At 51.4% G+C, this 27,964-nt stretch overlaps 1 protein-coding gene across 1 annotated transcript in view; it reads left to right on the top strand.

The window, feature by feature from the left end:
* Positions 1-27,964, top strand: part of LOC147697095 (transmembrane protein 131-like) — a 427,844-nt gene that overhangs the window by 282,901 nt on the left and 116,979 nt on the right. Inside the window, exon 12 of the mRNA XM_086934173.1 lies at positions 3,869-3,972. Within this exon, the coding sequence (XP_086790299.1) occupies positions 3,869-3,972 (104 nt within the window). The remainder of the gene's footprint in view (positions 1-3,868; positions 3,973-27,964) is intronic.

The raw sequence follows: 27,964 nt of genomic DNA, 5'->3' as shown, positions 1-27,964 counted from the left end.
ACCCAGTGCCAGCAAACGGGTTCGTTTCGCCCCTTTCGTGGCCAAGGAAGGGGCGTCCCCACACGTGCTGCCAGCCACGCACCGCAACAATCTTTTCAACGCGGTGGCGGCCGTGGAAACCGCTGTGGAGGCGGTCGGGGTCAACAGCGGGGTCAGGCCACACCTCCCCCCGCAGCATCTGCCTCCAAATCCTCCTAGTCCGTGCTTTCGGCCCCATGTGACGCCAGTGGGTGGCAGGGTTCGCCATCACCACGCTCACTGGCGCACAATTACATCGGACAGGTGGGTGCTGCAACTCGTCCGAAGGGGCTACTCCCTCCCCTTCGAGACTGCTCCTCCAGCCATGCCACCGCAGAACCACCGTGTGTCGAGCTAACGTCAAGATGTTGACGTTAGCTCAGGTCTTGGCTGCTCTAGACCCACAAGACAGGATGGTAGCGTTGGACTTGCAGGATGCGTATTTTCACATCCCCGTCCTGCCGGCCCACCGGCGTTACCTGCGGTTCACGGTAGGCCAGGAGCACTTTCAGTTTATCGTGCTTCCCTTCGGCCTTACCAGCGCCCCACGGGTGTTCACAAAGGTGATGGCGGTGGTCGCAGCCCATCTACGCAGGTTAGGGGTTTCAGTCTTCCCCTACCTAGACGACTGGTTGTTGAAGGCGGGCTCGCCCCAGACAGTCGCCCACCACCTTCAGATGACGGCAGACCTCTTGCACGACCTGGGGTTCTCCATCAATGTGCCGAAATCACACCTGTGTCCCTCTCAAAAGCTCCTTTTCATCGGAGCGGTTCTGGACTCGGCGCAGTTTCGGGTTTATCCTCCGGAACGGCGGGTCCGGGATATACAGGCTTTGATTCCCATCTTTCAGCCGCTATCCCGGGTTTCGGTCAGGTTGACGCTGCGGCTGCTGGGACTGATGGCTTCCTGCATCCTTCTGGTGCATCACGCCCGGTGGCGGATGCGGGCTCTGCAGTGGGACCTGAAGTTTCAGTGGGCCCAGCATCAGGGCAACTTGTCCGACCACGTCTTGATCTCGGAGGGCACTGCGAGACAACTGCAGTGGTGGCTTACGGACCGCGATTGGGTCGGAGGCAGATCCCTCTCCCTTCCCCAACCGGAGCACGTTGTCGTGACGGACGCGTCCCTCCAGGGCTGGGGTGGCCACTTGGGAGAGGCAGAGATCAGAGGCATCTGGTCTCCGGCGGAGTCCCGGCTCCATATCAACCTGTTGGAGCTGCGGGCGATTCGTCTAGCACTGAAGGCATTCCTCCCCTTTGTCAACGGGAGTGTAGTGCACGTGTTCACCGACAACACCACCGCCATGTGGTACTGCAACAAACAGGGCGGAGTGGGGTCGTGGACCCTTTGCCAGGAGGCTCTGCGCCTCTGGCAGTGGCTGGAACGTCAGGGCGTGACTTTGACGGTTCAACACCTGGCAGGCTCTCTGAACGCCAGGGCGGACGAACTCAGCCGTCGGTGCTCGATGGATCACGAATGGCATCTGAACTCGGACGTGGCGCAAGGCATCTTTCTGCAATGGGGAGAGCCTTGGTTAGATCTATTCGCCACAGAAGAAAACGCGCAATGTCATCAGTTCTGCGCGTTGGAGTTTCCAAGACGGCACTCGCACGGCGACGCCTTTCGGCGCGAGTGGAGTTGCGGTCTGTTATACGCCTTTCCGCCTATACCACTTCTGCCCAGAGTGCTGAAGAAGATCAGGCACGACCGGGCCCAAGTTATCCTTGTGGCTCCGGACTGGGCTCGAAGGTACTGGTATCCCGAGCTACTCAGCATGTCAGTCGTTCCCCCGATCCGTCTGCCCCTTCAGGAGGACCTTCTGTCGCAGCAGCAGGGGACGGTCCTCCACCCGAACCTGTCCAGTCTCCACTTCCATGCTTGGAGATTGAGCGGCGGCAGTTGAGGCCATTTGACTTGCCTCCTGAAGTCTGTGACGTAATTCTGGCAGCCAGGCGTCCCTCCACTAAGTCGGTATACGCCTGTCGGTGGAACAGATTTGTGGCATGGTGCACAGCAAAGGCTGTGGATCCTCTTTCTGCCCCTCTTTCCGAGGTTCTTCTGTTTCTTCTCTCTCTTGCCCAGCAGGGCTCTGCTCTGGGCACTATCAAGGGCTACCTTTCTGCCCTTTCAGCCTTTCTGAGGCTTCCTGATCAGCCTTCTTTGTTCAAGTCCCCGATTGTAACGAGATTCTTGAAGGGCATCACACACATGTTCCACCTGTCCCGTTTGTGATGCCTCAGTGGGACTTGAACCTGGTTCTTACCTTTCTGATGTGTGCTCCCTTTGAGCCCCTTCATTCTTGTCCTCTTCGTCTCCTGACTTTGAAGACGGCTTTCCTTGTTGCCATCACCTCTGCCAGGAGAGTGAGTGAGCTCCAGGCTCTTTCTGTCAAACCTCCTTTCCTGTCCATTCATCCTGACAAGGTGGTTCTAAGGACTAGACCTTTCCTGCCCAAAGTAGTTTCTGCTTTTCACATCGGGCAGTCCATCACCCTCCCTTCCTTCTTCCCGCCTCCGCATCCTTCAAAGGATGAAGAGCGGCTCCATCGTCTGGACCCAAAACGTGCGCTTTCATTTTATATGGATCGCACACGCCAGTTCCGGGTGGATGACCAACTGTTTGTTGGCTACGTGGGTGCGAAGAAGGGATGGGCGGTGTGTAAACGAACCATCTCTCGGTGGGTCGTTTTGTGCATCAAAGCGTGCTACTCTTTGGCTCGGAAGGAGCCTCCTGTTGGGCTGAGGGCCCATTCCACTCGGGCCACGGCTGCTACTACTGCCCTGGGCCGGGGAGTCCCTCTGCAGGACATTTGCCAGGCGGCTACGTGGGCCTCGCTGCATACCTTTGCGAGGCACTACTGCCTGGACAGTCAAGTCCGGAGGGATGGCTTCTTTGGCCGTTCTGTCCTCCAGGTCTTTCTGGTGTAGGAATGTATTGGTTCGCAGACCCACCACCGGGGTTGGTATTGCTGGGGTATCTATTCTAAGGTAAGGAATCTAACACTAACGTGTTTCTTTCAGATGAACAAGTTACTTACCTTCGGTAACGATATATCTGTAAGAAACATTAGTTAGTGTTAGATTCCTTACCGAACCCACCCATCCTCCCCGTTCTGCGAACTGATACCTAGGGTTAAGGACATCCCTTTCAGGGCCCTAGTTTCAAATGGCACCAGTGTTGGTTCTCTCATGACTCTGCGTTTTCTGGCGCGGAAAAACTGTGTACAAAGAACTGACGTCAGCGTGCGGAGGCGGCGTCTATATACTCCAGCGACGTCATCACGGCGCACGACGCCAACGACGGACGCGGAGCCGCAGGGGACGCCTGCAGACGACGCCTACCGACGCGCAGGGGTACTGCTACGCAAAAGTTTCCGGATCCAGACTGACGCCTGGGGATATTCTAAGGTAAGGAATCTAACACTAACTAATGTTTCTTACAGATATATCGTTACCGAAGGTAAGTAACTTGTTCAATGTCAATCATCTGAGAGATATTCAAAAGCTCAAGCTTCAGTAATGTACCACCTGAAATTCATCTCTTTCTGTGTACGTCGAACAATGCTTAAACTACTTTACATGACTGTACGTTTTCTTTTTTAATATTGGTATGCTGACGCCTGTTATTTCAATCCCTCCAAAACCTCAATAAAAATAAGTTTTAAAAAAATCGCTAGAGCATCCACCTGAAAGAGCAGTACCAGTAAGTGAATTGTTCTTCAGCAGCCCACAGAAAATGTGTGCCTTCAAACAGTGTGTCCCATAAATATGACCTTATCTGCATTCTTAATTTTGATTTGCCATGCAACAGTTTCTGGTTGATTTACTGTAATCTTTTTTTAATGTTTAGTTCTGGATTGTGGAGCCCCAAGAGCACCCCAAACAGCCCTGATCTTGTACCCTTAAATTCATTCTCTGCTTTTGGACCTAGTAATTCCTTTAACTTGACAGGAGGTAAGTTTCCTGTGCTTGGACAAAAATATAAATGCCAAATTTATGATATGTGGTTTTCAATTTTTCACAGGTTTTTTGAATTTGTATTGTGTTTTAATATAAGAAACAACAAAGAATGCATACACACGAGAGTCATATGGCTTACTTAATAGTTCCACATATATATACACACACAAAGGGTACCCCAAATCTAGGTTCAGGAGAAGGGCAATTGGAGCAAGAACAAACAAAATCTCCTGCTTAACCTGTATTGCTTTTAATCAATGCATCATCCAAACAATCTATGATACGTTACTTAACCAGTTCATGATTATTGTTATTGCAACTTGTATATATTTTTAGTAAATGTAAATATTGTTCATTATTGCTTTTGTGGAACCCTTTAAACACAAAAAATATTTTACCCTGTACCTTTATAATCTCTTCATACTCTGTATAAAAGTAATGGTTCCTGGATGCTCAAAACTGCGATCATGAATTGTGCATATTAAAGATATATCCCCATGATTGGGCCTTGTTTGTGAACTACACACTGAATCAGTCTTTGCATGTTAGGTGGACACTGTTCTTTTGTTACCACCTTCTTCCAGTGTTAAATTAAATACTGACCTTTCCTATGGAGTATTAGAGCTTCTGGTGTTAACAAAAAGTCACTATTATCATGCACTTTTTTTCTAATAGACCATTAATATAGTATCTATTACATTCTCTCAATATCAAATTCTATAAATAAATGTATGTACATGACTTCAGACTTAAACAGTGGAACAAACCACTTACTCTTGCTTATCAAACTATGTTCCCTCTCACAACACCTACATACAAAGTGGTCGAAATCCCACATTTCATTTTTCACTCAGTATATGCCCCAACAAAACTGTTCAGAAGGCAAAAATCCAACCTGTCATCATGCGGTAGAGGAAAGGAAGATAAATCTTGCGGTCAATCAAGAGTTTGGAAAGTTCTAGGAATACCTTCCATGTACGACAAAAGGAGCATTTGAATAAAGATATTACATTCTACTCACAGGAAGGTGTATTCATTTTTTAGTAGAAGTTTTTTTTTTTTTTACCAAAGTGACGATTAAAAGGGACACATGCTTGAAAAAAGATTGGAAGCAGAGCAAGGTGGTGATGCTCTAAGACACCTTATCTGATTCAGAGAGAGAATGTAGTTTGTATCTTCATGTACTTGGTACACATAGAAGCCAGGTGAACAACAGAACCCTGTTATCTGAAAGAGACACGTTAGTGATAGATTCCTTACCTTAGAATATCCCCAGGCGTCAGACTGGATCCGGAAATTTTTGCGTAGCAATACCCCTGCGCGCTGTTAGGCGTCGTCTGCGGCTCCGCGTCCGTCGTCGGCGTCGTGAGCGCCGGGATGACGTCATCGGAGTATATAGACGGCGCCCATGCGCGCTGACGTCAGTTCTTCTTTTTTCCGCGCCAGCTAGCGCAGATCCGGAAGAAGCTCTACCCCCAGTCACTTTTTGACTGAAAACTTTTTTGATCTTTTTGATCCTCTATTTGGTCGATTACTCGACTATCGGTGCCAGGGATGCCCGGGTTCAAGCCTTGCTCGAAGTGCGGCCGACTCATGTCGGTCACGGACCCCCATCGCCGGTGCCTGAAGTGCTTAGGCCTCGACCACGACGATCGAACCTGTGACGACTGCCGGGCCCTGACGTCGAAGGCTAGGCGGGAGCGGTCCCGCAAGCGTCTCGAGCTGAGGCAGTCGGCCCCGCGCCGCTCCAGGTCCCGGTCCCGGTCCCACGGGAGGTCGAGGGACAGGTCGCGAGGTCGGAGTCATCGACGCTCCGGGAGTGGTCACCGATCGTCTGGATCCAAGTCCTCAGGTAAGAGGCATGAGAGGTCGGAGCGACACCATCGGTCCTCCGACCCGCCCCGACGCTCGCTCGATGCGGCCGGGGGTTCGGGCGACACCGCCCACGCGGCTCCGCGGGAGTCGCAAGCGTCGCCGCCTGCCCCACACCTTCGGGTCCCTGGGCACGGCGCGTCGCAGGAGGAGGTCGAGAGGTACCTCATGGCCATGAGGGCCCTCCCTCCTCAGTCGGTTCCCGTGGCGCCTTCGGGCCGATCGGCTCCGTCTGCAGGTCCTTCCGGGTCGGGCGCTTCGGCCCCGACGACGTCGGGTTCTTCGGGCCCGGCGCCGCTGGCGACTTCGGTCCCGGCGCCGCGCGACCTCGCTGGATCCGGCTCCGGATCCGGGACCTCGCCGGTCGACCTTACGACCTCACCGGCGCCGTCCCTTCAGGTGTCGTCCCCGGTAGCCGTAGTGGTTGCCGACCCCAATGCTTCCTACGGTCCGCCTCAGGCGTCGGAGGGGCGCCGCTGGGCGCCGATTCCGTCGGCCGTCGGAGAATTCTATCTCCACGAGGAGGCCCTGGCTGTTCATCCTGGTCTCCAGGAGCTGGGTGACGAGGAGAAATGGGAGGGGTCCGAGGACCCTCTGGCACGTGATTGCCAGTCACATCAGGACTGGACATATGAGCTTGGGGAGGCCAGTGGTATTGACACTTCGCCAGACACTGGATTTACATCGCCCCCGACTGTGGCTTCGGAGGCGGGTTCTGCTTACGGTGTAGTGTTGACGAAGGCAGCTAAGGCCCTAAACCTTGAGCTTCCCGTCGCGGCCGTGAGGACTAATCTCCTCACTGAGGTGCTCAAACAGCAGTCCGGCTCCGCGGAGCCCCTTCTGCCGTTCAATGAGGCCTTGTGTGACGTTCTGCTGGGCACTTGGTCCAAGCCCGCCACAGGTCCCCCTGTGGATAGGAACGTGGCCAGACGCTACCGCCCGGCACCGGGCGACCCTTGCTTTTTGTCCACCCACCCCACCCCCGAGAGCCTGGTCATCCAGGCCTCCACTTCCCAGACCGCATTCCCGACGGCCCCGCCCGATCGGGAATCCAAGAGATATGAGCAGTTCGGGAAGAAGGTCTTCTCGTCTGTGAGCCTAGGGCTCCGGTCAGTGAACACCAACTGTCTCTTGGGCCGCTACACCCACACTCTGTGGGACACGGTTGCGGAGGTGCTGCCACAATGCTCTGAGGAGGTCAGGGCTAAACTCAGCCAAACCCTTGCGGACGGCCGAGATGCGGCACGATTTTCCATCCGGTGTGGGCTGGATACCACGGACTCACTGGGCAGGGCGATGGCAACGACGGTGGCGGTTCGACGCCACGCCTGGTTGAGGTCCGCCAATTTCTCGGCCGATGTCCAGGCCACTCTCATGGACATGCCGTTTGATGGCCGTCGCCTCTTCGGCGACAAGGCAGACCATGCGCTGGAACGTTTTAAGGACTCCAGGGCCACGGCCAAGTCCTTGGGCCTTGCGGCCCCACGCCAGCAATCGGGTGCCTTTCGCTCCTTTCGTGGCCACGGAAGGGGCGCCCCACCACGGACCGTCAGCCACGCGCCGCAGAATGTTCAGCAACGCGGTGGCGGCCGTGGGAACCGCCGTGGCGGTGGTCGGGGCCAGCGGCGAGGCCAGTCCACACCTCCCTCAGCAGCCCCCACCTCAAAACCTTCCTAGTCCGAGTTTTCAGGCCCATGTGACGCCTGTGGGAGGCAGGGTTCGCCATCACCTCTCCCACTGGCATACAGTCACTTCGGACAGGTGGGTGCTGCAAATTGTCCGAAGGGGTTTCTCCCTCCCCTTCGAGTCTTCCCCTCCATCCATGCCGCCTCAATGCCACCGTGTGTCGGGGGATCACTTGCGACTTCTGCAAGAGGAAGTTTCGGCCCTCTTGGCCAAGAGGGCCATCGAGCGCGTTCCTGGGCCAGAAGTAGGACGTGGCTGTTACTCCCACTACTTTCTGGTGCCCAAGAAGGGCAAAGGGGGCCTACGCCCTATCTTGGATCTGCGGAACGTGAACGGCTTCCTCCGTACGGAGAAGTTCAAGATGCTCACTTTGGCTCAGGTCCTGGCTGCCCTGGACCCAGGAGACTGGATGGTAGCGTTGGACTTGCAGGACGCCTATTTCCACATCCCCGTCCTGCCGGCCCACCGGCGTTACCTGCGGTTCACGGTAGGCCACGAGCACTTTCAGTTTACCGTGCTCCCCTTCGGCCTTACCAGCGCCCCACGGGTGTTCACGAAGGTGATGGCGGTGGTCGCAGCCCATCTGCGCAGGCAAGGGGTGTCAGTCTTCCCCTACCTCGACGACTGGTTGTTGAAGGCGGGCTCGCCCCAGACAGTCGTCAGCCACCTCCAGACTACGGCCGACCTCCTGCACTTGCTGGGGTTCTCCATCAATGTGCCGAAGTCACACCTGTGTCCCTCTCAGAAGCTCCTTTTCATCGGAGCGGTTCTCGACTCGGCGCAGTTTCGGGTTTACCCACCCGAGCAGCGGGTTCGGGATATTCAGGCTCTGATTCCTGTCTTCGGGCCGTTATCCCGGGTCTCGGTCAGGTTGACGCTGCGGCTTCTGGGACTGATGGCCTCCTGCATCCTTCTGGTGCGTCACGCCAGGTGGCGGATGCGGGCTCTGCAGTGGGACCTGAAGTTTCAGTGGGCCCAGCATCAGGGCAACCTGTCCGATCATGTCCTGATCTCGGAGGGCACTGCGAAGCAACTGCAGTGGTGGCTCACGGACCGCGACTGGGTCAGTGGCAGACCCCTCTCTCTACCCCAGCCGGAGCACGTAGTTGTGACGGACGCGTCCCTCCAGGGCTGGGGAGGCCACATGGGAGAGGCGGAGATCAGAGGCCTCTGGTCTCCGGCGGAGTCCCGGCTCCACATCAACCTTCTGGAGCTGCGGGCGATTCGTCTTGCACTGAAGGCATTCCTCCCCTCTGTCAGGGGGAGCGTGGTGCAAGTGTTCACCGACAACGCCACCGCCATGTGGTACTGCAACAAACAGGGCGGTGTGGGGTCGTGGACCCTTTGCCAGGAGGCTCTGCGCCTCTGGCAGTGGCTGGAACATCAGGGCGTGACTCTGGTGGTTCAACACCTGGCAGGTTCTCTGAATGCCAGGGCGGACGAACTCAGCCGCCGGTGCATGATGGATCACGAATGGCGTCTGAACTCGGACGTGGCGCAAGGTCTCTTTCGACAGTGGGGAGAGCCTTGGTTAGATCTATTCGCCACAGAAGAGAACGCGCAATGTCAGCAGTTCTGCGCGTTGGAGTTTCCAAGGCGGCACTCGCTCGGAGACGCTTTTCGTCGCGAGTGGAGCTGCGGCCTGTTGTACGCCTTTCCGCCTATACCACTTCTGCCCAGAGTGCTGAAGAAGATCAAGCGCGACCGGGCCCAAGTTATCCTTGTGGCTCCGGACTGGGCTCGAAGATACTGGTATCCCGAGCTACTCAGCATGTCAGTCGATCCCCCGATTCGTCTGCCTCTTCGGGAGGACCTTCTGTCGCAGCAGCAGGGGACGGTCCTGCACCCGAACCTGTCCAGTCTCCACCTACAAGCTTGGAGATTGAGCGGCGGCAGTTGAGGCCATTTGACTTGCCTCCCGAAGTCTGTGACATCATTCTGGCAGCCAGGCGTCCCTCCACTAAGTCGGTATACGCCTGCCGGTGGAATAGATTTGTGGCATGGTGCGCAGCAAAGGCTGTGGATCCCCTCTCTGCACCCCTTTCGGAAGTGCTGCTCTTTCTTCTTTCCCTTGCCCAGCAGGGCTCTGCTCTGGGCACTCTTAAAGGGTATCTCTCTGCTCTTTCAGCCTTCTTGAGGCTACCTGATCAGCCTTCTTTGTTCAAGTCCCCTATAGTGAGTAGATTTCTGAAGGGCATCACGCACATGTTCCCTCCTGTTCCCTTCGTGATGCCTCAGTGGGACTTGAACCTTGTTCTCACCTATCTGATGTGTGCTCCCTTTGAGCCACTTCATAACTGTCCTCTTCGCCTCCTTACGCTGAAGACGGCCTTCCTGGTTGCCATCACCTCTGCCAGGAGGGTGAGTGAGCTCCAGGCTCTTTCTTCTTCTCCGCCTTTCCTGTCGGTTCACCCTGATAAGGTGGTGTTGCGTACACGACCTTCCTTTCTGCCCAAGGTTGTCACGGCCTTCCACATCGGGCAGTCCATCACCTTGCCCACCTTCTTTCCGCCTCCGCATCCCTCGAAAGAGGAGGAGAGGCTCCACCGTCTGGATCCAAAACGTGCGCTCTCCTACTACCTGGACCGCACTCGCCAATTCCGGGTGGATGACCAACTCTTCGTTGGTTACGTGGGCGCGAAGAAGGGAAAGGCTGTACACAAGAGGACCATCTCCAGGTGGATCATCTTGTGCATCCAAGCATGCTACTCCATGGCGAGGAAGGAGCCCCCAGCTGGATTGCGGGCTCACTCCACTCGGGCCACGGCAACGACAACTGCCCTGGGCCGCGGTGTCCCCCTGCAGGACATCTGTCAGGCAGCCACGTGGGCCTCGCTGCACACGTTCGCAAGACACTACTGCCTGGACAGCCAAGTCCGGAGGGATGGCTTCTTTGGCCGTTCCGTCCTCCAGGACTTTCTGGTGTGATATTGGTTCGCAGACCCACTACCACGGGGTTGGTATTGCTGGGGTATCTATTCTAAGGTAAGGAATCTATCACTAACGTGTCTCTTTCAGATGCACAAGTTACTACTTGTGTAACGATATATCTGTAAGAGACATTAGTTAGTGATAGATTCCTTACCGCCCTCCCATCCTCCCCGTTCTGCGAACCGATATTTAGGGTTAGGGTCATCCCCCTTTCAGGGCCCTAGTTTCATGGCACCAGTGTTAGTTCTATCATGGCTCTGCGTATCTGGCGCGGAAAAGCTGTGTTATCAGAACTGACGTCAGCGCGCATGGGCGCCGTCTATATACTCCGATGACGTCATCCCGGCGCTCACGACGCCGACGACGGACGCGGAGCCGCAGACGACGCCTAACAGCGCGCAGGGGTATTGCTACGCAAAAATTTCCGGATCCAGTCTGACGCCTGGGGATATTCTAAGGTAAGGAATCTATCACTAACTAATGTCTCTTACAGATATATCGTTACACAAGTAGTAACTTGTGCAACTAATACATACATCTGATAGAGACGACTAGCCGCAGATTCCTTAACGTAGAATTATCCCCAGGCGTGAGACTGGATTCGGAAAACTTTTCTGCCACAGCATCCCTGCGTGCCGCGGGGACGGCACCACGTGACTCCGCCATGACGTCGTCCGCGTTCGTGATGTCAGCGAGGATACTTAAGTCCCACCCCGGGGCGCCTGCGTCATTTTTTTCTCTTTATCGATGCAACTCTGATCCGGATTGTGTCCTAGTCTGTTTTCAGGCCTTCTCTTCTTTTTCACGCTTTGGCGATAGTGGGACAGTGTGCGAATGCCTTCGGGCTTCAAGACTTGTACCTCCTGTGCACGTCCTATGTCGGCGACGGACCCTCACCCGATTTGCATGTGGTGTCTAGGTGAGCACCACGACTCTGAGAGCCACAACGCCTGCCAGCACCTTAAGCCTAAATCGTGGCGGGAGCGCCGGATAAAGTTGCTGTTGGCGTGCTTGTCCAGGTCGTCCCAGCGTCCGTCCCCTACCTCGAAGGCAAGAAGCTGCCAGTTTTGTCTGCGACATCGTCTCTCGCCAGGGCCCCAGATGCGTGGCTCACCAGCTGGTAGGTCCTTCAGTTCGTCTCTGAGGCCCTGTCCTCCTTCTGCGGTGAGCGCTGGCTCCCCCTGCGACATGCGCCGCCGCCTGTCGCCTTCCTACCCGCCGTTTCCCGATGCCCAAATGACAGCCTACGCTGTAGCTCTGCAGGCTTCTTTGGCCGTTCCTCCACCTCCTGAGACGTCTGCAGATCCCTTGCCTCGCGTGGGGACTTCCGCGGAGTCGCCGGCAGCTCCGGCGCCGAAGGTTTCAGCTTCAGGTCGTAGAAGGGTGGGTCATCGAGGTGTGGTCCTTGGGGGCTCCCCTCTTCAGCGCTTGGCGTCCCTGTCTCGCTGCATATCCCTACGGGGCTCCCTGTTGCGTCGCAGGAGATTACCAGGACTCCGGGCTTGCCTACGAGTCCCCCTCGGTCTTCTGAGTAGGCGGCTGCCTGGCCCGAGATCGAGCCAGCACCGTTTCGGCGACAGGAGCCTTCCTCCCCGGCTCCATTGGAGTCGCGGGTGGAGGCCGGGACCTGGGGCGCTTTCCAGAGTCCCTCTCGGTCCTCAATGCGTTGCCTGTCCCGTCTGAGGCCGAGCCGGCACCTTTTTGGTGCTGCTCCTTCGCTGTTCCGGTGTCGACCCCACCCCATTCTCCAGGAGAACACGTGGTGGCAGAAGTCGACCCGGCGCCACGAATGCGCCGATCGACGTCTTCTTCTCAAGAGGTCTATCATTTGTTGGTGTGTTCATCCCCGGAGACTGGGCGTCGTATTGTTGCCTTTTCACTAGCATCTTCCAGGGAGGGCTCCTCGCTATCCCCACGGCCTAAATCCTCGAACCCTTCTTTCCGTGGCCCGCGGTTGGCTTTTCCACCGGCCTCTCTGCCTTCCCCGGGGGCCCCTCAGGTTCCCCATTCATCTGTTGATCCTCCCCTATTCTGGGGCTGGCTGCTCCCCCCTGGTCTTGGGGATGGACGGCTCAGTCTGCATCCATTGCCCACGGAGGAAATACTTTCTCCTCCGCGACGCCCTACTGAGGCCAGCGTTGCCTTTGTTCGGGCTATTTCCACAGCCGCAGGTATTTTTTGGATGGGTGAACCTGTCGCTCCGTTTCTTACGGACAACCTTTTGGAAGTTCTCCACCAGGGCTCTGGTGGACGGGAGTTGTTCCTTTTGAAGCGTCACTCAACAATTCTCTTATAGGGGCTTGGGGGTTCCCCTGCCACAGGCGAGCCGGTGCCTCAGGCGCTTCTGCATCGACACCGCCCTGCTCCACATGACCCTGTCTGTCTTTCCTTACACCCTTCTACTCAAGGCTCCCTTCTGCGAAATGCCTTTCTCTGTTTGCCTGTAGTGTTGTTTCCTCCGTCTCGGGAGGCCCAGTGGTTGGATTCATGTGGGCGTAATGTCTTTGCTTCTTCCAGCGCTGCCTTGCAGGCGCTTAACACTTTGTGTGTGTTGACCAGGGCTACTTCCAGTCTGTGGGACTCTGTTGAGTCTCTTCTTTCTCATGTCTCCCATGAGGGTGCCCGTGCTGATCTGCGGGGCCATGTTTTGGATAGTAGGGAGTTGGCCATGTTTATTCTTCGTGCGGGCTTGGATGTTGCTGATGCTCTCAGCCGTGCTATGACCACTTCTATGGCTCTCCGTGCCGTGCTTGGCTGCGTGATGCGGTCTTTCCTGAAAATATTAGAAAATGTCTGGTTGGTCTGCCCTTTGACGGGGTCCTTCCGTTTAATACTCATGCAGACTCCGCCATTCAGCGTCTTCCTGCAGACCTCCGTCCTCCTCCTCCGCCTCCTCCTCAGTAGGTTGGTTTGTTGATCCTCCGGGTCTTGGTGGGGGATGTTATCCCACTGGCTCCTGGATTCTGTGGGGTTTGCTGTGCCCTTGGGTCCCTTGCTTGGCCCACCTCTTCAGTTGGCTGCTGGTTCAGACCCCCTTCTTTTTTGGCAAGAGTGTACTTTTTGGCTGCTCACTAAGCCTTCTGTGGTTTCTGCCGCAGATTTATAGTTTTGTTCTCTGAGGCGGGATTTCTTCCCTAAGATTGCTTCCCATAACTTTCTTGGGACGTGTCATACCCCATTTGGGGTACTTGTAGCTATTGTATAGCTCTGATTTTCGCTGGGCGGGTGTGGGCTCTCCTTGCAGGTTCTTGCCTTTCCTGGTGTTGTTGTATTCCGCTGGTGCGGTTTCTTGGTCATTACCTGGGCGTAGCTGGCGCTAGCTTCAGTTCTGTCTTTCGAGGTATTTGATGTGTCGATTGACTGGCTTGGTTTTCCGTCTAAGGCGTTGTGCTGCAGTGTTTTCAATCTCTTGTCCGCCGTTTCGGCCTGGTCCTCTGTCTTGTGTTCCAGGGGGGATGCTTTCCTGTGTTGAGGGCTGGGCCCGTCCTACTTGTTTCTTCTCTTATATTCCGGCTGGTCGCTTGTTGGCGCCCAGCAGCGCCCGCCTGGACGATGTGGTCTGGACGTTTAGTTTTGTGGCGCTTGTCAGTATCCAGTTGCGCCCGCCTGCTCTTTTGGTCTAAGGCCAGGGGCCTTGAAGTGGGGCCTGGCGTCCCTGCTTCTTGTTTTGTGGGAGCCTTGTGGGGCTATGTTTTTTTCTTCTCCCACCTGCCTTATTGCTGAGGCGCTGTTCTGTCTGGTCTGTTGACTTCCAGCTGTGATGGATTCGGCTGCCCTCTTCACTGGGTGTGTTCCTGGGCTATTTTCCCTGTACCTGTGGTTGGGGTCTTGTGTTCGCCTGAGCTAGAGAGGTCCTCCTTCCCCTTGGGTATGGCTAGGGTATCATTTCTACGTTAAGGAATCTGCGGCTAGTAGTCTCTATCAGATGTACTAGTTACTTACCGTCAGTAACGATGTATCTGGTAGAGACGATTCTAGCCGCAGATTCTTTCACAACCTGCCCTTCCTCCCCGTTCTGCGAGGACCCTTTCTTGGTCTTCTGCACTCGCCTGCCTCCGGGTGGTTGTCTGCTGCGAGTGCCCTTTCTTACTCCCTCCCTAGGGGGTTGTTAGTCTTGTTGTTAGCTACTTTTCTTCCCTTCTGGGTATTGGATGATGATTTCATGGGTGTTTCTGCGCCCCTCTACCCTAGTCTCCAGTGTGGGGTCTGCTCCTACTCTTCTTCCTTTCGTTGATTGCACTTATGACTCCTCTGCAGTCATTGGGGTTGAGGTCTCTTGGCTGGATCTCGACCCTTAGCTCTTTTCAGTAGATGTCTCTCCCTGCTGGTGTTGCCTGGGGGTGAATTGTCGTTCCTCTTCCGTTCTGGCCTTGATGCCCTTCTCTGTTCTTGGCTGTGATTGCAGACTTCATCTGCTGTGCGATTTTTCACATGCTTCCTGCTCCCAGGGAGGCTGTAGTATTTGTTTGCAGGCTTGCTTGCAGTAGCTGTGCTCTGTTCTTCCTTCCATGGCTTTGTGCCATGGTGCCTGGCACTATTCTGTTTAGCTGATTTTTTTCGCACACTGTTCCAGTATTTTCACAGTTTTTGAGGTGATGGTTCTGCGTTGTAGCGCGGAAAAGTCCTCCGAAAAAACTGACGTAGGCGCGCCGGGGTGGGACTTATGTAATCTCGCTGACGTCACGAACGCAGACAACGATAGGGTGGAGTCACGTGGTGCCGTCCCCCGGCGTGCAGGGATGCTGTGGCAGAAAAGTTTTCCGGATCCAGTCTCACACCTGGGAATAATTCTACGTTAAGGAATCTGTGGCTAGAATCGTCTCTACCAGATACATGGTTACCGAAGGTAAGTAACTCGTACAACACTCCCTCCCCTTTTATATTCATTCATCAGGGGGAAGAGGGAGATGAAGGTTACACAAGCTGGATACAGGAAGATTTCAGAATCCGTATTCACAACAGCATTATCTTAAAACACGTAGATAGCAGAACCTGTGACCCGCCACAATGAGGTCTGGTTAGTTCAAGATAGAGAAAGGTTGGGGGTGTTAAGAGGGGATGGGGGGGGGGGTTATAGAAACCTCTGTAAATAACATTGCAGTTTTTAAACTTTCCTCAATAGAAATCAATGAGGATTGTAATAATTTACTGTCTAGAGTTCTTTCGTTTGTACCGAGCCCGTATAGTAACATATAGATATGTTTCTCCAAAAAGTTATATTAATTAAATCCTTATTGTACAAGTCTGTCCATAGAAAGTGAGGAAAACAACCAATCTAAGTTAAAACCCCCTTCACAATTTACCCCCAGCGTGGATATGGTAGGACCAGAAGTAGCCATCTTTGAAAAAGTGGTCCTAAGAAGCTGAGTTTAAGTTATTTGATTTGTTACACAAGTGCCACCCAATATGAGTGAGGGCGAATAGTCTTCATTGAGTACCTTACAATGTAATACCTAAGTTACTATTATGCCCTGTGACAGAGGTGGGGAATTAGTTGTCATGGACACCAAACTATAGAAGAATAAAGTAAAAATAAATGTCAGTTCCACAACATAATTACAAGTATAAAGTAAACTTCTTAAGAATCTTACGAGAAATAATATGATAAATTAAAACGTGCCATGTGACAGGCCAGATGTGTAATTTGTATCAATTCTTGATAGAGATAACTCAGTGACACCAGCCCTCTAAAATCAGAAAGATGCATCACTAAGGCGTGTCGTTCCAAGAATTAATGCATTACAGAACCGCTATCTAAATATGTGGGCAGATTTTTAAGACCTCTAGTCAGCCAGTTTGAATCATATTCTAGAGCCACAAATGAAATTATTATGATAATTGGGAATACACCATATAGTAAAGAGCAGGAAATACTTGCCCCTCTTGACGTAGAGGCACACTCATAGTATGGGAGATCCTCTTCAGAACATCAGGATGAAGGCCTAATGACTTTACAGTTTGTGGCTTAGAACTAGTTCTTATGAATAATTTCTTTGAATTTGATAAGGGCCTTATGTGCAACGTAAAGGGACAAACATGAGAGCATCCTATGCGCGTAGTGTAGCAGCCATCTGTATGGAGGGTTTTGAAGAGAGGTTTGTGTATAATAAAGTTGCCCTCTTGGCAGAAAAGTTTAGATGTCGGTTGAGGTATCCCAAAAATGCCAAATAAAAAAGATAAGTAGAAGAAGAACTAGAAAAATGTGACCTTTGTTTTAATCTATGTGAAAAGAGTCTGAAATTCACAGCCAAGAAAAGTAGGGAAAAAGATTAATTTCTTGACTTATGGATCATTGTTATGTTATTAAATGTTATAAAGCACAAGGTGACCCCCAAAGAGGGCTTCCTAGTGCTTCCCTAGTACTGACTGTAAAATCCCACCCCTTGATGCCAGACTGTTACTGTGAACAGCCAGGTTTTAAACTATTTTCTAAAATGAAAGTGGTTGGAAATTTTCCAAAGAAATGTATGCTGATTATTTCATAGAACTGGTGCTATCGCCCAAAAAAAGCAACCTCCTTCCCTGGCCCAATATAAGAGCGATACCACAGCCAGATTGGCGTCAGAAGATTTTAAGGCCCCGGAATATAGGCAACAGAGAAGGTGCGTTCAGTTTATTCTTGATCTGGTGCGCTGGGCAGAGTGCCTTAAATTGGATGCATTTTTCTACCAGAAGCCAATGCAGCTTGTAGAGTAGCTGTAAGGTAGTGCAAAATTTTGGCAGATGGAAGAGTAATCCCACTGCCAAATTGAGGATTATCTGCAGCCTTTTTTATTTCACATGCCTCATAGCACCCAAATATAGGAGATTGTAATAGTCGTGGCTAGAGATAACTTAGAGCCTGAATGACCATTTATTTATTTATCCATTTATAAAGATCTTAGTTACACCATCGGTGTCTCCCTGTGCTAGAAGCAGAACTCTTCAGTAGCCAGAAACCTAGCAGGCGACGGTAGTTCTAATGGATCTAGTCATATTTGATAGTGGGAAAGAGCCACGTCTTTAGATTTTTGCGGAAGGACGTTTCACAGGGTTCAGCTCTTATGTCCGCAGGCAATGCATTCCAGTGCTTGGCTGCCAGGTATCTAAATGAGCGTGCACCCATCCTTGCTTTCTGTATTCTAGGTACATTAGCAAGGCCCTACCTTTAGATCTTGGGTTCCGGCTTGGTGTTTAGGGAGTTAAAGGTGATTGGAGATACAGTGGACCTTTTTTGACAGGATCCAGTGGCAGTAGCACATTGCCTTACACACTATTCTTTTCTCCACGGGTAGCCAGTGCAGGCTTGCCAGCGCTTTCGTTGTGGATGAGGTTCATCACTAGGCGGGCTGCCGCATTTTGTATCGATTGCAGTTTTTTTTAGCCCTTTTTTGGGATGTACCCAGATATAGGACATTGCTGTAGTCCATCTGGGAGGTGACTAAGGCAAGAACTATGGTTTTTCTTGCATTGACAGGTAATAGATCAAGGATTCTCCTCAGAGCTTTAAGGGTCCCGAAGCACTTCCCCGTCACTTTCCGGACTTGACTGTCAAATGTCAATTTGGAGTCGAATCGCACTCCAAGGTTTTTTACTTCTGCATTCGGGGATGGTAGTTAACCTAGGGTATCAGGCCACCAAGCAGATGTCCAGATGGATGGGGTCAGTGCTTTAAAGATAACAAGTCATCAAGGAAGACACCCACATTTTTCACAGTAGCTTTGGACTGAGGGGGAGACACTTAACACACTGGGCAACCTTTGCTCTCCCCACGGTTGCAGCTATTTCCCATAGAGAAGAATCTCTTTTCTGTTGGCATTCAACTTCAGGCAGTTGGCAAGCATCCAGTCAGCAACGACGATCAGACAGTTCTATGGAACCCGCGGTCAGTGATAGAAATAGGCTGGGTAGCGTCTGCATAGGATTCTAGTGAAATTCAGAAAGTCAGCCAATGGTTTAACATAAATATTAATAAGGGGTGGATTGAGGGCTGAGCCTTTTGGAACTTCACGCTCTAAATTCCACTTTTTAGATGTGAAAGGTGGAGCAAGCACTTTAAAGTATTGATCTTTTAAAAAAGTGTCAAGTTAGCCCCAGGCCTTGCCCTGGACTCCAAACTTGTGTAGACTTTGCAGGGCACCTCATGGGGGTTGTATTAAAAGCAGTGCTTAAACACAGTAAAATAAGTGCCACAGACTCTCCCTCATCAGCAATTTATCACTTTGAAAAGAGCAGATTCAGTACTATGGGCTTGTCTAAAATAAATTTGCAGGGCTTAAGTAGCTGATTCTTCCACCAGAAAACTATTCACATGTTTCCCCCCTACATTAGCCAGAAAAGGCAGGAACAAAATGTAATGATAGTTATCTACGAGGGCAGGGCCAAGCTTAGGTTTCTTTAGAAGTTGAATTACTTTGGCATGTTTCTATGCAATGGGCACCACAGCAGTGGACAGAGAGATTGGCCAAACTTAGAAGAACTATTACTACTTGGAAACTACTAATTGTGATCATTGGTCACCGTCGGAGTGCATGAACATTGGTAGATCCTTACCCAAAACCTACAGCTAGAAACGCCCTCCATCTTTTTTTGCAGTTTTCATCATAGTAGCCAAAAGAAGTCAATGCCTTTCGGCCTATTCCTTAGACTTGGGGAAAGCATAAACTAATACAAAGAAGTTATCCTAAGTGCTTGGTTAAGAATGCATTCAAGAGAGCAAAATACTATGATAAGCATCTCTGTTCTAAAATAGCAACAGACAGCAGGAAGCTAGACTAGTATGTATCACATGTCATTTGTCATTCCAATCTAAATAGTAAGACGAGAAGAATAATCAGTTCCAACTCGCATTTCTTAAATACTAGCGAAAATGACCCTGAGATGAGTAGGCTCATGTTTGGGTTCAGGTGGAACGCTAACCTTAGGGATAAACTGATCCATCCACAAATAAGGTACAGCAAGCAGTGGATGCAATGGCCTATTGATGAGGGGAACCCTTCTCAGAGACCATTATCATTGTGGCACATGCCAAGCCTGTGAGACAGCAATTAACACTAACTTTGTGATCAATACATCTGCATGTGGATTCCTCACGATTTGAATTTACCCCTGTGCCAGCATTCCACAAAACTTTTTCGTAGCATTCCCACTTCGACGAGGACATCACAATAGCATGTCTCCACTCACAACTCCATATGATGTCACCAAAGCCATAAAAGGACCTCGTCTGCGTGATGACGTCTGTTCCCTTTTTTCTGCGCTGTCGATGCGTAACGTTGTTTTTGGGGCTTCCCATTTCCTTTAGATATCACTTTGTTTCAGTTACCTTGTTTCTGTGTAGCAGTGCTATGGCTGCACAGTCAGGGTTCAAACCCTGTAGGGAGTGTGGGGGTCATATGTCCGTCACGGACCCCCACGAAGATTGCCTTTGGTTTCTGTCGTCGGATCACAACGTCAAGGGATGTTCATCTTGTCGGAGGATGAATCCGAAGGCACTAAAAGAGCGAGAGGCGAAGCTGTTCATGGCACAGGCGAGAAAGGATAAGAGAGGCCGTAAAAGATACATGTCAAAATCGATGACCCCGCGCACCTCAAGGTCGTCGAAGAATCACAAAAAGAAGCGTTGACATGCATCCCGACGTCTGTCTTCGAAAGGCAAGTCTTCGAGGTCTGCTGCTCCTGTTCAACAGCGTCTTGGTAAAGACAACGTCTCGCCTACTTCCCTGCAGGTTACTCCGGTCCACTCTTTGGCGCCAATGGATTCGCCGACACCAAGGGGGGAGCCTCTTGCTCCTTTGGCTTTTCCTGTCCCGGCGTCCCCTTCACCACAGCCTGCCATACGGCCTCGTTTGGATCCAGACCAGGCGGTTCTGGATCCTTATCCACCCTTTCCGGGTCTGGGTGCGGATCAAACACATTTTCTAAATGCAATGTATGGCATGTTTGCCAAAGCGCCGGCTGGCCCTGTGAGTCCGCTTGCTTTCAATTTTGCCGTTCCCCAGCAGTTTGCCCAGGCACCTTTCGTGCCCTTTATGCCCATAACCCCTTCATGGCATCTCCCGGTGCCGAGATTCTTGATGCCGGTACCACAGTCTCTGGGTCTGTCTGGTTTTGGGCTGACGCCTTCCCGGCTTTGAGTGGCTCTGTTGACCGCCACTGAGGGACCTCCTTCAATGCTGGCGCCGTTATCACCGGAGCCGCGCCTGTCGCTGCCGACGCCAAGCCCGAAGATGCTCCAGAAGGGAGGCCCAGAGGCAGCTGGAAGAAGAGGAGTACGAGGGACAGCAGGATCAAGCAAAAGAAGGGGACATTCTTGACTCTGTTGATGACTTTGAAGGCCTTCTGGAGACCAGTGGCTTGGACACTTCCCCTTAGTGGGAGCTTTCTTCTCCAAAGTCAATGCCTTATCAGGATGTGGCTCCTTACCATTCTGTAATCAGAAAAGCAGCTGAACTGTTGGATCTGCAATTACCTACAGCTGAAGTCAGGTGTGATATCTTGACTGAGGTCTTGCACTCTGTCTTCAGTGGTTAAGCCTTTACTACCATTCAATGAAGCTTTAATCGAACCAATTCTAGAAGTATGGCAGAAGACTATGTCTGCACCGTTGGTTGCGAGAGCAGTGGCAAGGCGCTATAAGCTCCAGGGGATTCAGCTTTTCTAACCACCCACCCTTCACCAGAGAGCCTGGTTGTTCAAGCTTCATGTTCCTCAAACAGTCGGCGGGATCCTTCCCCACCACCTCGGCGGATAGGGACTCTAAAAAGCTTGAGCAATCAGCCAAAACGTTTTTCTCCTCTGCAAGTATGGCCTTAAAATCCACAAACGTCAGATGCTTATTGGGGATGTATATCCATGCTTTGATGGCTCAGCCAAAGAGGTGGCTCCTAAACTGCCTGAGGACGTATACGGTCATTTTTTGGAGTTGTTGGCTGATACACATGCTGTGGCCCGTCAGGTGATTCAGTCAGGTTTGTATACGGCAGACTCAGTCGCCAGGGTGATGGGCTCCTCATGGCTACCAGGAGGCCCACCTGGTTGAGATCTTCTGGATTTTCTCCGGATGTGCAGGCCACTCTGCTTGATCTACTTTCTAATGGATCTAGGCTCTTTGGGACAAAGGTAGAATCTGCTTTACAACGTTTCAAGGATAGCAGGACCAATGCGAGATCCTTAGGCCTGCAGTCTCAGTCTAGGGACTATGGATAGAGAAGATTTTGTTGGTTCAGAAAGGCGGCTTCCTACCGAGGAGGTCAGCAGTAACTGCAGCAACAGAACCCTCTGTACAAGTCTTACAGAGGGAAGGGAAGAGACCGTCTGCGGGGGGCCTCCTGACAACAGTCCTCCTCCACCTCTCCTGTTCACCCCACTGGTTCTACATCCCCATCTTGGAGCATGTTGGTACCGTAGGAGGCCAGGTGTCCCATTTTCTACAAAATAGGAAATCTGCTACATCAGATCTCCAAGAGTTTCCCCTTGCTTACCCTCCTCGCCAGGTCTGGTGTTCGGAGGACCAGCTGTTGCTCCTGCAACATAAGGTTCAAATCTGCGATAGAGGTGGTTCTGGATCAGGAGAGGGCTCAGTGATGCTACTCCTTGTATTTTTTTCATCCCAATAAAGGACGGTCGGTTGAGGCAGATCCTAGACTTCAGGGTCTTGAATTTTTACCTCAAGCGGGAGAAGTTCAAGCTGTTGACCCTACCTCCAGTTCTTCTGGCGCTGCAGCAGGAATACTGGATAGTGTCAATTCCCATCCTGAAGTCGCATCGGAAGTATCTCTGTTTTAAGGTGGGATCCCAACACTACCAGTTTGCGGTCCTTCTGTGCGGCCTTACTTCCGCACCTCGGGTCTTCACAAAGGTGATGGTGGTGGTTGCAGCTCATCTCAGAACTTCAAGGATTCCAGTATTCCCCTATATGGATGACTGGCTGCTCAAAGTGAAGTCTCTAGAGTTGGTGCTGCATCATCTGCAAATAACTGCTCAGCTGTTTGAATTGGGTTTTTTGATAAATGTGCCCAAGTCTCACCTGGTGCCCTCTCAGTGCACCCTGTTCATAAGGGCAGAACTGGACACTACTGTGAATTGTGCCTTTCTGCCTCCCCAGAGGATTCTATACATCCAGGCTATGAATCAGTTGTTTCAAGAAGGGGCAGAAGTACCAGTCCTGAAGGTTTTACGCCTGCTCGGTCTGTTCACTTCCTGCATACTGTTGGTCAACCGTGCACACTGGCATTTGAGGGCCCTCCAGTGGTTTGCACAGCAAATGGAGGAGTACCCCCTGTAGTTATAACAGAGAAAGGCTCTGTAACCAAAGCTTGAAGCTCAATAAAGCACAATGTGCCCAACCTTTTTATAGGACATAGCTTGTCCTTTTAGAAGACCCCTCACTCACCAACGTAGTTGGTGACATGCTTCATCATCGGGGTCCCACCCCGAAGGCCGAGTGCCAACCGAGTGTGCTTCGACACCTGATTACAGTGGAGCGGGTGTTTTTTCTCTTTTTTTATATGTGCAGTGATATTAAAAAATAATAAGTGATTTAAAAAGGGGCCAATACTACTCACTACAAGACTTTATTCCTGAGTAATTGGACACCCTAAGGATAGGACTGTGACACCTATGCCTAATTAGGTAGACTCCGGTGTTCAAGACGTGTGGTGTATTAAAATAGCGACGTGTGCTATGTGATTAAAATACAGGTCTACATGTTTCAACCATCTTGCGATTGTGGGTTTTCATCAGGACCAATGTAAAAGGCCCGGGTGGTGCGCACAAGCTAAGGTGCTCCCTGCCCTCAATCATGAAAAAATGGGACCACAAACTTGTGGCCCTTTACAAAATCGTGTTGTCTTCTCCCCGGTCTGGAAGAAAAACCTGTGAAAATAAGGGGAAATGGGGTTGGGATCACACTAACAATGGACAAACAGTTGTTGTACATGTAACATATAGAGCATGCTCCTAAAGGCAGCTGTCGGAAGAAATGTGTCACTACCACGAGAGCTGGCTGCCAAACTGGGGGTGCGCCAAAACGTGGTGGCTATTCAAAGGAGATCGTGCCGTTGCTGCTCTAGACCAACTGTGCGTCTGTGGTTAGCCCCCCAGGGTCTATTATACAAAAGCCTGGCGTAGGAACTGGTGCCTACGCAGGCTGTGGTTTCAGCACAATGGAAATCTAAATGAGGTGGTCAGAATTTCCAGAGACACTGCAGCGGATCGGTTATGGTGGAGTGTTTCAGGCAACCTGTCTCAAGGGAAGCCGTTTCATCCTCCTCCTCTGGTGGCCACAGTAATAATGGATGCCTCCACTCTAGGGTGGGTTACTAATCTTGGGGATCTGGAGATCAAAGGTCTTTGGTCTTCAGAGGAGAGGTTGCTTCACATCAATCTTCTGGAATTGCGGGTGATACGTTTGGCACTCAAGGCCTTTCTTCCTTCTCTTCATGGTCATTCAGTTCTGGTCCACACGGACAACACTACCACGATGTGGTATATCAACAAACCGGGAGGAGTAGGGTTGTATGGTCTTTGCAGAGAGGCTCTGCCGCTCTGGTCCTGGGCTCAGGACCATCAGATTTGTGTGATCGCAAATCATCTGGCCGGAGTACTGAATATTCGTGTGGACATTATCAGTCTTCAAATCTCAGCCGATCATGAGTGGCATCTTCATCCGGAGGTGGTCCATCACATCTTCAGGATGTGGGTGTCCTCGGTTGGACCTGTTTACCACTCATGAGAACGCGCACTTCCAGTCGTTCTGCAGTCTCCAGTATCGGATGCAGGGCATTGGGTGACGCGTTTCAACTAGATTAGAGTTGTCCACTTCTTTACACGTTTCCTCCCACATACCCTTGATCCCTCAAGTTCTGAGGAAGATTCGCCAATACCAGGCCCAATTCATATTGATCTCCCCGGATTGGCCAAGAAGGGTGAGGTACACAGACCTCCTTCACCTCTCATCGCACCTTCTGCTCAGTCTTCCTCTCAGGGCAGACCTTCTCTCACAATCGCAGGGGCAGGTTCTACACCTCCTCCAACCCCTCCGCCCCCCCCCCCCCCCCAACCCCTACCCTCCCCCCAGAGCCTGCACCTTCGTGCCTGGAAATTGAACGGAGCAATCTGAGTTCTTTCTCTCGCCCACCGGATGTGGTGGATGTTATTTTATCGGCCAGAAAACACTCCACCAAATCTTTTTACTTCTGGAGACCAGATTCTTGAAATGGTGTGGCGAGAGGTCAATTGATCCTTTGAAAGCCCATTTATCTGATGTGCTTAGCTCCTTCCCTTTTCCTAGCCCAGCAAGCTTGTGCTGTGGCTACAGTTAAAGGTTACTTGTCTGCTTTGTCAGCCTTCCTTTGTTTGCCAGACCAGCCTCCGATGTTCAACTATCCAATAGTTATGAGGTTTACTAAGGGCCTCATTAATACATTTTCTCCCACTCCCTTCATTATGCCTCAGTGGAACTTGAATTTGGTTCTGACTTGCATGATGGGTTCTCCTTTTGAGCCTCTTCATAGTTGCCTGTAGAGGCTTTTCGCATTCAGAACAATTTTTCTGGTTGCTATTACCTCTGCCAGGAGGGTAAGTGAGCTTCAGGCTCTTGGTTCTAAGCCTCCTTTTACAACCATTCATGCAGACTAGGGGGTTATTAGAACCAGAGCTGCTTTCCTGCCTAATGTGGTTACATCTTTTCATCTAGGGCAGTCTATCACCGTACCTACCTTCTAACCTCCCCCTGCCCCTTCCAAGGAGGAGGAGAGACTTCACTGCCTTGATCCTCGAAGGGCGGTCAGCTTCTACTTGGACAGAACCAAGGACTTGAGGCTGGATGCTCTAATTAAAGAGAAAGGGACCCCAATACCACAGCTGACTTCAGTCAAAGAAAGATTCAATTTCCATTCATATTGAATTTTAATTGTGTATAAATAAAAAGTGCAGAATTATAATTTTTAACTGTTTTGTATATCTGTTGCATTGCTTTCATAGCTTTCTAGAGTGTTGTTTAAGTATATGTTTAAGTACATGTTTGCGTTACGTTTTATGTGAATGTGAGGATTGTTATCTCAAGTACAAGGTACCCAAAGGGAATCTTTCTTTGACTGAAGTCACTATAGGCTGGATGACCAGCTCTTAGTTGGTTACGTGGGATGCATGAAGGGCAGAGCTGTCCATAAGAGAATGCTTTCCAGGTGGATCATCTTTTTCATCAAGATCTGCTATGCCTTGGCCAAGAAGGAGCCACCTGAAGGTATTAGAGCTCATTGTACTTCAACTTCAGCTTTGGTTTCCCTGTGGTATACATCTGTAAGGCTGCAACATGGGACTCCCTCCACACTTTTGCGAAGCATTACCGCCTAGACTCAGAGGTGAGGAGGGACGGCCATTTTGCACATTCTGTGATGCATGACTTTTTGCTATGAGTAAGTGGATACCCTCTGCTGTGAGAGGGACTGCTTGGGGTATCAATTCAAAAGGTGAGTAATCCACACGTAGGTGTAATGCTTTTTCTGGTGGATACAGTATCTGCCTGTGGATTCCTCACTGACCCACCCTCCTCCCCATTGTTTACCTACATATACCGAAAATATTTTTTGTGCATAACATTATTGCATTTCTGTCATATGCTTGTTGTTGGGATAATGCACTCTATGTTAGGGCGGCTCTAAGGCCTAGTGTAGGGGTGACTTGGATATAAGACATGCAGTGTACCTGAGCATTGCACACTAGGAGTGTGCAATGTGTTTTCAGAAGGACTTACATCCTTTCACACATCCTGCAGTGGCAATCTGCATGCAGTTTTGGTGTGGGTCCCTTTGGATGGCATAATACCTGCTGCGGCCCATACGGACCCTCTTTAGTACCCATTTCCTGGGTACCATATGTACCATTTAACAGGGACTAACGTTTTTGCCAATTGGGGTACAATTGAGCATGTTGCAGTTTTTAGGGAATGAGCACTGGCACTTGGGCACAGTGCACATCCAGTCAAGAACATCTGTACCAGTGGGCAAAAAGTGGAAGTGACCATTTCAAAAGGGGCACTCTGTTACACTCACTCATGTACATGCCCTTTGATGGCTCCTGTCTCTTCAGAGACAAGGCGGATTCGGCGCTGGAGTGCTTTAAGGACAGCAGGGCTACGGCCAGGCCCTTGGGCCTTTCTATGGCCCCTCGTCAACCTCAGTCTCCCTTGCGCTACTATTGTGGCCACGGAAGGGCGTGCAACAGCGTCATTTTCTACCCAGCCACCACAGCGTGCAAGCTTTCCAGCCTCTGCATGGCCACAGTTCCTTCCGGCCCCGTGGGTCTGGTGGCGAGCAGTCAGGTCAGTTGACCAACCTCCCTGCAGCTGCAGCCTTCAAATCCTTATATTCTGCCCATTTATCATCATGGGCACCCAGTGGGAGGCAGGATAACCTGCCCCGCTGGCAGTCCATAACATTGAATAGGTGAGCTTTGTAGATTGTACGAAGCAGCTACTATCTCCCTATCAAGAGTACCCCTTCCTTCATGCCACCTACTTACGACAGGCTGACAGAGGACTACGTATCCCTTCTCTGCCAGGAAGTGACAGCGCTTTGGGCCAAAGGAGCCATAGAGTGAGTGCCAGCGCTAGAATTAGATCATGTATGCTATTCCTGCTACTTTCTAGTGCCCAAGAAAGACGGAAGCTATTGCCTTATCAACCTATGCTCTCTGTTTCATCCTCAAGAAGGAGAAACTCAAGATGCTCACTCTTACTCTGATCCTGTCTGCTCTGGAAACTGGATGGTAATGTTGGACTTGCAGGATGCATACTTCCACATGCCCGTCCTGCCTGCCCACAGGCGTTATCTGCGGTTCATGATGGGCCGCAACCATTTTCAGTTTGCTGGACTCCCTTCGGATGTTCACCAAGGTGATGGCGGTAGTTGCAGCTCAACTACTGAGATCAGGGATGACAGTCTTCCTCTATCTTGACGACTGACTGTTGAAGGCGGACTCTCCCCAAGCTGTTGTTTCCCACCTTCAGACACCTGTTGGAGCTCCAAGTGATCCGGTTGGCAATTAAAGCCTTTCTGCCACCCATCCAGGGAAGGCTAATGTAAGTGTTCACGGACAACACTACTGTCGTATGGTACTGCAACAAACCGGGCAGGGTCATGGAACCTTTGTCAAGTTGTCAAGATGCCTTGCGTCTCTGGACATGGCTGGAACATCAGGGCATTTCCCTGTTGGTTGAACACCTGATGCGTTCTCTAAATGCCAGGGCGGACAAACTCAGGTGCAGATGCCTAGCAGATCATGAATGGTGTCTCCATCCAGAGGTGGTGCAAGGTCTCTTCCAGCAGTGGGGAAAGTCTTGGTTAGATCTGTTCCCCACCTCCAAGAATAAGCAATGTCAACACCTCTGTGCGCTGGGTTTCTAAGGCTGCTCGAAGACGCTTTTGTCTTGATTGGAACTCAGGTCTCTTGTACGCCCTTCCGCCCAAGAAGATCAGGAATGAGCTGGCCCAAGTAATCCTTGTAGCTCCGGATT

This window comes from Lissotriton vulgaris, chromosome 8 (genome assembly GCF_964263255.1).
Source record: "Lissotriton vulgaris chromosome 8, aLisVul1.2, whole genome shotgun sequence".
Taxonomy (NCBI): Eukaryota; Metazoa; Chordata; class Amphibia; order Caudata; family Salamandridae; genus Lissotriton; species Lissotriton vulgaris.
This window is presented reverse-complemented; position numbering and strand designations above follow the sequence as displayed.